Source organism: Choloepus didactylus, chromosome 15 (assembly GCF_015220235.1).
Source record: "Choloepus didactylus isolate mChoDid1 chromosome 15, mChoDid1.pri, whole genome shotgun sequence".
NCBI classification, from domain to species: Eukaryota; Metazoa; Chordata; class Mammalia; order Pilosa; family Megalonychidae; genus Choloepus; species Choloepus didactylus.
Genome location: NC_051321.1, coordinates 58,943,161 through 58,955,232, shown reverse-complemented (window position 1 = coordinate 58,955,232; position 12,072 = coordinate 58,943,161). Strand labels below are relative to the sequence as shown.

At 37.4% G+C, this 12,072-nt stretch overlaps 1 protein-coding gene across 4 annotated transcripts in view; it reads right to left on the bottom strand.

The window, feature by feature from the left end:
- The window catches only part of ARID5B (AT-rich interaction domain 5B), a 179,556-nt gene that overhangs the window by 128,881 nt on the left and 38,603 nt on the right, over positions 1–12,072 (bottom strand). For all 4 annotated transcript variants that reach the window (XM_037804020.1, XM_037804022.1, XM_037804019.1 and 1 more), the window contains one exon: positions 11,493–11,718. In XM_037804020.1, coding sequence (XP_037659948.1) covers positions 11,493–11,718 — 226 coding nt within the window. The remainder of the gene's footprint in view (positions 1–11,492; positions 11,719–12,072) is intronic.

The following is a 12,072-nucleotide window of genomic DNA, read 5'->3' as shown; positions in this document are numbered from 1 at the left end:
TGGAGGTGTTTGTTACTGAAACATAACCCAGGTTCTCCTGGCAGACACTGAAAATTCTTGTTCATAACTTCCAAGAGAAAACACACAGAACTATGGCTACATCACTGCATTTTAATTTCTTTTGGAAAAATTAGACATCTCGAATGCAAACGGGACTTCCAGTTTGGATCATCCCACAAAAACATGGGTATATTCACACACCTCCCACAAACATCCAATAACCTGCAAAAGAGCCAGTACACAGCCAGAGAAGCATCAGGTGAGGCCAGCAGTTACTTCACACGTGATATCCCAAAGTGCGTTCTGAACTCCTGCTTTCTAAACAACTAAGACTGTTCAATTATCATCTACGAGTGATCAGAGGAAGTAAAAAGCAGATGGCTTGCAGAGCAATCCAGACTTAGGTAAATTCTGGAACAGAAAATTAAATTGTAAACAAATCACACTAAAGGACCTTCAAAACAATTCTAAAGGGGTTTTCTGGACCCCTAGAGAACTGGGATCATGGTTTATTCAATGAAAGCTTGTACTCCTGTTATTTATATCTTGGTGATCTTTTTATATCATGACTATCACCTTTACTCTTTGGGGAAACGAAGCAGCATTTTACAAGGTTTACTTTCTTAAAAGAAAGAGGAAAGGAAACTAATGTTCTTGACTAAATGCTCCCACTGTATACTTGGTGCTTTCCCATACATGATCTAATTCAATCTTCACCAGTCCCGTGAGAAAGGTATTGTCAACCCTGCTTTACAGACAAGTAATCAAGGCAGAATCAAAGATTTTGAGGCCACACGACTTATGGAGCCATGATGAGAATCCAAGTCCATCTTATTTTAAAGTCCACGCTCTTTCCACGACACCGTAACTGGCAACAAAAGGTTAATACATACCTGAATGTGATTAAATGGGGAAATGTTAGGTGGTATACAAGGCAACAGAAGAAAAAAATCCATGGAACTATACTACACAAACAGTGAACCTTAAGTTAAACCATGGACTACAGTTAACAGTACAATTATAAAACATGCTATCATCAGTTTTAACAAATGTTCCACACCAATGCAAGGTGTTAACAATAGGGTGATATTTGGGAATCCTGTATTTTATATGCATGACTGTTCTGTAAACCCACAACTTCTTTAATAAAACAATTTATTTTTTAAAAAAGAAGCTACCCTAAAATGGTATTGTTCATGCTTGCTCATTATTCTAAATCTTTGACTGAAAACATTAATACAAAACAATGGGAACTATATGAGCATTCTCAATTAAAAAAATACGAACCCACACAGAGGCTGCACATGTGAAAAGCCTATATTTATGCACACAGCCATCACATGATGGTTAATTAGCCAGGTGACTATAGGTTTTTCTTTGCTAGGAAAGTATATGTTTCATCATGCTTTGAAATCTGCCTTATTATCAAGCACTGCTATGAAAACAATGTTTTATTTCTTATTGAGAGAATAGGCCAGGCACGAAGGATTGTTTTTGTAGGGCCTAACAGAATACTTTCTTTGTGAACCAAGGGAAAAGAATGGGTAGTTGGAAGATGGACAATATCCTCCACCATGATTAGCAAATAACCATTTTCAGGGACGCAAGGATTAAAACAGTGCAATTGCCTAGAATAAGAAGCATTAGACGTCATGCTAAAACCCTCTCTTTAATAACCTGTCACCTAAAAAAAGACAGATTACAAACAAGCTGATAATAAAAAGATAAGGCAGAACAAGTCCAGTCTGGATTTGTTTATTTCCCTGAACATTTTTGTCACTGCTATAATCCTGAAACATGAAATGATTCCCTAGAGGAAGAGAGGAATTAATAAGTGCTAGTATTAATACGTAAAATGCAACCCCTCACTACAATACCAAAAATCCTCAGGCTAACATTCTAGCTTTCAGCATATTCAAAAGCTCTCTCAATAAGTTTCCCAGAATGAGTCTACAAATGATTGACTACGAATTAGGCCAAGAATAATTAACAACTGAATACCCAATATGATTGGTTCTCCTACCAGGTACCAGTGAGACAGCCCCTCCAGTAGAGGGTGTCCCAGAAAGTGCTGTAAAAGAAGTCAAAGCAACCTGCAAACACACAGGTGTCCCAAGTAGAATAAGAGCAGAGAACTCCAGGGATTTTAGAGGAGGCTGACCATAAAAGTTGCCTGTTTACCTAACCTTCTAGATAACTCTTTGAACTTATCAAGTGCCTATACTATAGAGTTAAGACTGTAACTGGAAAGATAAGACAAACACATCAAAAAAAAAAAGATCCTGCATTATACTGGTAGTTATTGAGTAAGGTGCTCAGTAAGGTGGTGGAGACACTATGTGTGATAAGATAAGCACTCAGTAAAAGAGAGATGCAAAGCCTATGAGTTGGATGGCTAAGAAGGGCTTTGGGCGCTTAAACTGAGTCAAAGGAAAGAGAATTCCAACGGGTAAGAGTCCCTGAGAGGCCATTCTAAGAGTTAGCAAAGGCAGCAAGCCACTCAAACTAGAGAGTATGGAAGGCAGAGGAGTGGGTGTGTGTGGTTAAAGGGAAAGACCAAGCAGTTAGACTAGTTAGGCTAAGGCAGAAGGTTTATACAAGGAAGTAATAGTAAGAAATAGGTTAGAAAGGTTGTTTAAGCGTTCGGAATACACTTTGAGCTAGGAATTCTACCTCTACCAATGTAAAAGAAAACAGTCATGGATATATGTACACTTACAAGAATTTCATAATGTTTGTGGGAAATCAGAAGCCATTGAAATGTCCCACACCAAAGAATTAAAGTATGAAACACTTCTAAAGTAGAACATTATACAGCCAGGAAAAAATGAAGAAGAGTATTTGACAACGTATCTGTCCAAATGCAAAAGGGCAGGAGCAAGCCCCCAAACAGATTTCATTTTTAAAGGGGAAAAATGTATGCATATGAATTCTTGCCTTTACAGAAATTTATACACACATATAAAAATATATATAATTCATACACACATATATACAAATGCTAACAGCAGTTATTTCTGAGTGTTAGGAAAATAACTTATATTTTCTGCTTTTTGTTTGTCTGGATTCCTACATTTTCTAAAATGAGCATGGCTAACATTCATAGTAAGGAAAAAAACAACAAAAATGCTATTTAATAAGAAAGAAAAAGAAAAGACATGGAGGCTGGGACTAAACAGATATTTAATGGGGTGCTTGTCCACAGCATTTGTATTTTATCCGGTAGGCATGAGATTATAGAAGCCAGGGAGGACTACTGGTTGAAAGTCAGTATTTAAAGAAGGTCAGAAGTATAAAAGATAATGGAAATGAGTTTTCATAAAAATAGTAGGAGGTCCAAAGGGAGAGATTTCTAGGCAAGGTACGGCTCTGGGATTTTAAGGAAGGAAGAAGCAACCCCTCTTTATCCCAGCCTGCTAAATAAAAACACACAGGGCTAGGCAACTAGGAAAACCCCAAGAATCAGCAGCACAATTTGCTTAGCCCTCACTGTGCATGAAGCGCTTTGTAAAGCCTTTGAGCCACCATTATTCTAGTCTGTCCCAACTAAATATATTTACTAAATTGGGGTAAACATCCAAACCTCAGTGTTCCTCTGCAGTGACCTGTACAACCTACAGGCTTAAACACAGAGAGAGAAGGGGAGTGAATCTCTGACATTTAGGAAAATTAATGTTTTGCAATAAAACCTCACATTTAAAGTACTCTAAAAGATAAATGTGCTGTTCAGAAGAATCGACGTCAATACTAAAGAGTATTAAGCTGAAATGCCCAATTCAAGAATCTGTTGACAAAACCCTCTGGAAACTCACATCAGTTCACATGTAAGATGTATGTGCTTTGTATTCTGAAGTGATGCTATCGTGATAATCATAATAATGGCCTTCCTTCAGAAATCATGCAGTTCCTAAAGAGATGAGAGGTAGAAGGCAAACAAAAACATCTTAGAGTCATGATGAAAGAAAAGGAGAAAAACATCATTCACCTCCAACTGAAAGGGGAACTGTTCAATCAAACCTCATTTTAGAAACACATCTGAAATTTTGAGCTGTATATATGTCACTACAATAATTTTTTTTCTAAAAAAAAGCATAGGTGAGACACAGAGTCAATGTTGCACTTTTAAGATATATTTAACAGACCATTGTGGGCCAATCAGGTTTGTTCTTCACAGGTGACCCACTCTTATTATCAAATGCAAATAGAACTGTTGCTTCAAGTTTGCAAATCTATCTACAATACCGGAAATTTAAGACTTGTATGAAGCCAATGCTACCTAAAAGACTTTTCTAGTAGCCCCAAAAGTTATGCAGTAGGAGACTAAAAGCTGCCTACATGCATAGCAATGAAATCAGACAAACAACAGCTGAGTTTATCCTTTCATCTCTGGTTATCTTGCCATCAGATGGTGGCCACTACAGACAGATCTTTGTGTGACAATTCACAATTCTCATTAATGAAGCCGAAGACAAAATCTGGGTTGATTACCTTCCCCACTGTGGCCTTTTTACATAGATGTGGCCATGGAGTATCTGATCCAAGACAACGTGCCAGAAAAAAAAAAAAAAAAAAAGAGCAGCTGGAGTCCAGAAGGATGATAATGAATTAAACTACCACATATAGTCATTTAGGGAAGACACGTAGTTCTGTACTTTATTCGGTTACAGCAGCTTAAACAAACTGGACAACAAGCTGGTCTTCAACCATGGACCTTTACTGAGATGAAAACCAATTTGGACAAGTCCTACCCTAAATGCTGTAGTGCACAACAACAGGAATTACAGAAGCTCAAATGACATACCAATACCGATACTGAATCATAGCTGATCCTGCCACATTAGTTATCAAGGATGTTCATTAGATAATAGTCTGCATTCAATAACACTACTGTATTAGGAGAAAAGAAACCAACTAAAAGCAGGTGCTCAAACTTGGGGGATGCTATGCCCGCCCCTCAGAGCTCTGGCCCTACACAACATGGCTTTTATTCCGCTGGAAGCCAATCCCGAATCGGGCTCCAAGTTTCTTAACAAAGACAAGCGCTTACAATGTAAACGAGTAAAGTGGTGTAAAAGAAAATTCAAAGTGTGTCCTGATATGAGCAACCTGGAAGGTGAGAGATTTGAAACCACATCCAATTTTAAAAAGTGGGGTTGTTTAGCCAAGTGAAGAGAAGACTGACTACCACTAAGAGAAAAAGGAGAACGAAGCATCAACTAGATCATTGTCCCTTCCAACCTGACAATTCTATGAGGGGCTCTGAAAAAGCCAGGGTCTTTTACCTTGGCTTGGTCCCATATATTGTTTCCACTGAGGTGAATGTCAGTAACCTGGATGCTACAACTAGCAGCAAAAGTTCTAATTCCCCCCCCTTTTAATACATATTTCTGCACCAACATCTCCAATTCTAAAAGTAAGAATAAATTGCTAAATTCTACAAACTCTTCTTCAGTTGACTGTTCATCTGCAGTCCATCATCAAAAGAAGGTATAAATCTGGAGTCCTAAAAAACACTCATCACTCTGAGAAACAATGGAAGATCCACGGGTCAACAGAAATTCCAAAAGAAATGGTCTTAACTTGGAATGTGCCCTCATGAGCGATGGCGATGTGCATATTCAGACAGCAGTAATGATGACTAGCTGCTGATGGGCTCAGACACAGTTAGATTCTGCAGACTTCCCTTCCAGCAGGAATAGCTGAGATATTTGTGTGCAGACCACATACATGAATGTTACTTATTTGAGACACTTTTGACTTGCTCATTCTACCATTATTTCAGGACAGTGTTTGATTAGATGGCCAAGCTGAATTTTAACTTTCAAATGAAATGGAATAACTTCAATATATGCCCCCAGTTTCTTAGAAAATCTTTTGTAATTGAACCATTCCAATGCTTCGAATGTCTTGGACGCTGATTCTTGGAAGTGGGAAGTTTTCATCCTCCAATGTCCTTTGGGATATGGCTCTATAATGAGTCAAGGCACCCACCTGGAAAAGGACCCGTGTTGTCACAGGGACAGGATGCCTTCTCCAGTGTTCACTGGGCTGTTGTTAGAATCTTTCAAAAATGCATGGTACGCAAAAATATTTTCAGAGGAACTTGTGAGAAAATCTTCTGGAAAAGCTCTTTACAAATGTTCGAAATGTCCCATTTGTAATTAATGTCTGTCTTGACCTTAAGTATACTTATGAGACCAAATGTGTTTCAGTGAGGATGCTTTTATGAAGAGATTCTTGTGATATGAATGGAATAACGCAACAATATATCATCTAAAAATCCTCTCAAATTGCAGTATTAAGGACAATAGTACAGTTAGTCCAGTATTGGAAGTTACAATATAAACAACAAATATCCTCATAAGACTCTTTAATATACATACAAAATTTAAATCTGGAAAGGAAGGAAGGGAGGAGAGAGAGAAGGAGGAGTGAAATGGAGGGCAAGGAAAGAAGGATGGAAAGAAGGGGGGAGGGAGGGAAGAAGAAAGGAAAGAAAGAAGAAAAGAAGGAAGGAAGGGAGAAAGGAAGGGAGAATTATGCTAGTAGAAGCATGTCTTCAAGCCTAACAAGTTCATTAGATGTCTCAGGTGAAAAATCCTTATTAAGACAATCTTTCAGTACCATAACAGGCTTCTTATTAGAGACATTTATACTGTTTTCTTCGTCATAGACCCAGACTCTCTCACACATGTACATCCCAGAGAGCAACTTGATATATCAGACTCAAAAGTGATCTGAAGCAACCATTCAAAATACAAGGCCTCCAGTATTTCCAAGCTAAGACTACCGTCAATTTCTGACCGAAAGTACTCGTGACACTACTTCCCTCACTGGTCATTTATTTCCCACCCTTTTTTAACAGAATCTTCGGGAGGAGAGACAGCTGTATTGGCGTATGTACACCAACCAGACAGACAAACACAAAGAAACAAGCAAGGATCTGAAGGACTTTCATAACAGTTTTCTATTGAGGCAGACAGTAATGAGAGTAAATGTGGCCCTAAATCACTAGGACATGTGATTAGGAAAAGGGACAGATAACCTAACACTGTACCACTGAGCTCCCTATTATATAGAACCTCCTTCAGAAAATAATAACATAGTGATAATACCAACATGAACTTCAGTATCACAAATGTTTCCATAGATGAGATAAAGCATGGTACATATTATTACCCATTTTACAGACAAGAAACTCAAAGGTATAAAGATACACTGAATTTTCCAGCATAGCTGCAAATAGCATCTGGAAACTATCTGCTCCCAAAAGTACACCGAAAGTCCCAGCAACAGAAGGGGTGTGGGAAGCCACTCTTTCTTAATTCAATGGGACTTTAGAAACAGAAATTGAACTGAGGGAACCCCCATCATTAAATTCAGCCATGCCTACAGCCACCATCTTTTGGTCTCTTTTCTCGATTTCAGCTCAGAGGGCTCTATCTTTTCTTTCTTTTTCTAAAGACACATTTGGAGATGAAACCATTCATAACTGCCCTTCCAGAGACAGTTTGTGGCAGCATAATTGACAATGAGTCTGTTGCAAAAAAATGAAAATGCTGCTTTAATAACCTTGGCCTAAAATACATTCTGTTGTATGCCTCAAAGGGTTTCAATAAAAAGTCAACCTGTAGAGACATATTTTCTTGGCTTAAACAACAATCCAAACCATATAAATGTAGCCCAACTATAATGACATATTTATAGGCCAGTAAAGCTTACACTGTAGCTTTCATACTTCACTTAAAGGAACTGTGTAAGAAGCAGTGTTATATAAAATAATTTGAATTTTTTTTCAAACTATAGCCCAAGGAATAAAAAATGCAAGTTTGCTATGTTTAAACGACAGTGTTTATATTCCTTAGTTGCTAAAAATTCTGTAAAATGAAATAATTCTTTTTTCGACTACTTCCAAGTGCCATACCAAATATGGGTATCAAGTCCACTTTATTACAAAAGCTAAGTACTGTAATTCTAAAGACAAAAATAAATAACTAGAGGCCTGTGTAGTGAATGATTTAATCAACCCAATTCTTCTGGAAAAACAGGTTCTTGTGTTCATTATGTTTATGAATAATACATCCCTTAACCCTTTGATTCAACATAGCTATTTTTTCTTTTTTTTTTTTTAATAAACCCCCATATGAAACAGTCTGAAAGAAGGTAAAACACCTCGCTGAGTAAAGTCACAATTTGCATTGGTTTCATATTGAACTTTCCGTCTTTGAAAAGGACAAAGAGAAGGGGAGAGAATGAATGTGCTCCACCACATCTCAGAAGTGTTTTTTTAAGATTATTAGCTCTTACATTATCTAGATAGATCTGTAGTTTTAGTCCAGTCATTTCGAATCTTAAATGAAAACTCCAGAGATTTTTAAAAAGCAAATATGACACCCACAAATACTGTTCAAATGTATTTCATGTTGGGGGAAGGGGATAAAAAAGGAAAGAGTTGTGATTTTAATCAGAACAGTTATTGGAAGCTGCCATTTGGGGCAGTTTCTCTTTGTGGCGTATTAGTTTGTTGGCAGACACACATTTGAGAACATTCTTGTTTTTTTACTATTCAGAGAGAGACAGGAAGTGACACAAACTGGGATTAAAAGGAACTTGTTCTACCTAAACACTGAGGAGTTCTTTAATTAGCTTTTATATTTTAAAATCCCTTCTTTAAAAGGCAGCATAATTACTTTGTTTTTATTGAAGTTTTAACATGAGGAATGATTCAACTTTAAAAAAAAAAAACATATTGGAGTTTTGTTTTATCCACAAAAGGTGAGGTCTTTCCGTTCTTTTGCTTACTTCCACCAGAAAAAAGGGGGGGGAGGGGTCTTGAGTAATCTCACAGTTTATCTTCTTTCTTTGACAAGAACAATGAGGAATTGGAAGGGCTCTACAGAAGGAAAAAACCTAATAAGTGTGTGAACTTCCATTAACAATGTGGTATTGGAGGTGGTTTCAGTGTGGCCAAGAGAAGAGGAGATAAGAAAACCACTGTGTAGAAAGAAAAGTACAGACAACAAATATTTTGATGTTACAGAGAGAGAGGAAGAGGTTGAAGAGAAAGCTGCTGGGACAGGAATGTGTACATAATAAATGACACCCACTATCTCCCCAATATAACTCCTGACAATATGGGCTTGTAACCTGAGATCCGGCAGATAATGGAAACTCATTACATTAAGGAAAGTTTTTGTTTCTCTTTCCACATTATTACAACACACTGTGCATTCCTATTACAAAAGCTGTTTGTCTCAAATTCCCCACAGCTCATACCAACTAAGTAGAATTTCAAGGCACCAAATTCTATCCTTAAAGGGGTATTTGACTTTTTTTTTTTTTTAAAGAACATAGTGTTGCTTGCCCATCAGAGGAAAGCCCTCCAATCAAATCTTCTGTTGCTTGTTTTCCCTTCCTCAGCACTAATGGAGGAACTGTCTCCCAAATGAGGCTGAAAAAACATGCGAATCACCTGGGAAGACTTTTATCAGTACAGACGCCTTGGCCCGAGACGTACTGAGACGTACTGAGACGTACTGACTGGGGAGTCTGTGGAAGCTGAACGCAGCAATCAGTTTTATTTTTCAAATTCTCCTGGTGAATCTAATGAGCAACTAGATTTAAAAAAAACATTAATCTAGATTTCATAGGCCACACCACTTTGACTATTCACTATAAAACAATTTCCTCTGGAATCAATTGCAAAAAGGTAGATCACGGACATTTTTTAAAATTAAGAAAGAACAAAATCTCTAAATCTTTTGATTGAATTAAGAGTTTGGGTTTCTTTTCCTGTTCATTAATGAAGTATCAATTTTAAACACAAAATAACTCTGCTATAAATACTCTTGTTTATATGTTTGACATCAAGCTTAACCATCTACACATCCTTTTGTCCCCCATGGGTTTCCTGTTTAGTTTTTTATTAGTAACCGTATATTCTATAACTCAAAAAAAGATCAAACAAACAAAAGAAAGGTTTTAACGTTAAAGAAAATACAAGACAATGATCATATAACTTAGATTGTATATTAGGAAAGCAAAACGACATATTATTCAGCATTATCACACATCAGTAGACTTGTCATTGTATGTTTCACAAAATTAATCTTGAGATTAATATATGTAATACCATATACAGGAAATCAACTAAAAAATAGCTTTTTAGCTTTAGAAGGAAAACCACTAGTTTAATAATTTTCTCTAAATGTGCACTTGACATCAGGCAGCCATGTCCAAAAAATTACTGTTCTGACACCTACCAAAAGATGCCAAGAAACTGTTGATCATTAAACTTATACTGGAAGAAAATACTAATTGCTATCCCCAAACCCAGCACAACTCATCAAAAACCAGAATCACGTGAAAGATATAATCAGTGACTGATGTTATTCAGCCTCTTCAAGCCAGTTAAAATAAATACTCTAGGTTTGTTGTAATAGCTAAATTCTAGGTTAAAAAACAACAGGATGCTGTCACATTAAGACATAAAATAGGTCTGCGAAAATCAGCATTGTGCTAGAATGAAAAAAAATGTTGCCTTAATATGTTAAAAGTGAAGTTCCTCTTTGCTAAAGAGGAAATAACTAGTCTAAATCAGAGGTCAACAACTTTGGTCTTGAGCAATGTTAGTCAGTGAAGGCCTCAGGGAGATGCAAACAGAAGGAAAGAAACAAGGAAATGACACCAAAACTCACTGGAGAATTAATTCTGGAGCACCTCTTACATGCCAGGCACTCTGCAAGACTCTATATCCTACATCTCATGTAGGCTTCACAATGACCCTCTAAAGTATCCCTATTTCCCAGGCGAAGAAACCAAGGTTGAGAGTGAGGTGAAATTACTTGCCCAAGGTCACACAGCTAAGTAAGCAGAAAAGTCAGGATTCAAACACTCCTCAGAAAATCTCCAAAGCCCAGGCTCTCCCATACACTTACAGTTGAAGAGGGCAAAGAACAAAAGAAAAAAATATATAGGGGACGGTGATCAATGAATGCTAAAAGCCCAGGGAAACCCATGGCAGGGGTTGCTGATCGGTGGGTTCCGCCTACTTTGACACTGCTCTTTGGCTTGAGGTTCAGTAACTCATCTCTCTTCCTCACCTTGCTTTCCACCCAACATAAAACATGAAACTCTGACATGATGTTGATAGAGATACTATTCACTTAAAATAAATATTTAAATTCTTCATTAATTCAATTTTAGGTGCCCTAATTAAGTCTTACCCCTTGACACCGTTACTGGGAGCTGTCTAAGGCCATGTATTATATCACCAGGGTCTGGCCCAGGGATCCACACCCAGAAGGCCCAGTAATCCAAAAGGTGACATCCATCCCTTAGCCACCCAGTTATCTGTCAACCTATATTCCCCAGACCCTTTCTAGTTAAAGAAATTATATATATTGGACAGATTTTCCAGAAAAACCTATAACCAAAAAGTAAGTTACTGTATATGCCCACATAATAAATTTAGAAGAAGAAGCTATATTTACCAAGGTCAGCCTTTTCCTTGAGAACATCTTTGAAGTTGAGTCCACTGTTCAGGGTTGACTGCCTGTACTTTAGCAGAGCCTCCTTCTGCCCATTCCTTCCCAAGGCTTCCGTTTTCACCGGCCCAGCTTGGAGGCCACATCTCCACTTGGAGAAATCAGAATGTACCCACTTCACCAAGTCCTCAAGCTTCACAATCACCTTTTCGGAAACTGCAATGACTTCATCCTAAAAGAGGTGATTAGGGAAGAACAAACACATTATTTGTGGGTCTGAGGGGAATGATAAATATTTAACAATGCCCATCTGAAATACCATTTGCGAGGTTTAATCTCATGCTAGCAAACAATTTGTATTTTTTGGTGACAGAAAATCTTCAGTAACTCACTTCATTCCTATGGTTTTCCACCACTAGTTGTTTGGTTAAGGAATAATTTATATGATATATTTGTTACACAATTAGAAAGTGTCCAAAAATAGGGCAGTAATTCTAATAGCCATTTTTAATGCTGGTTGTCAAAGCTTACTCTGCCTATTTGACCACTTGGGTAAAAGCTAATTTTTAGGTGAAATTAATTGCAA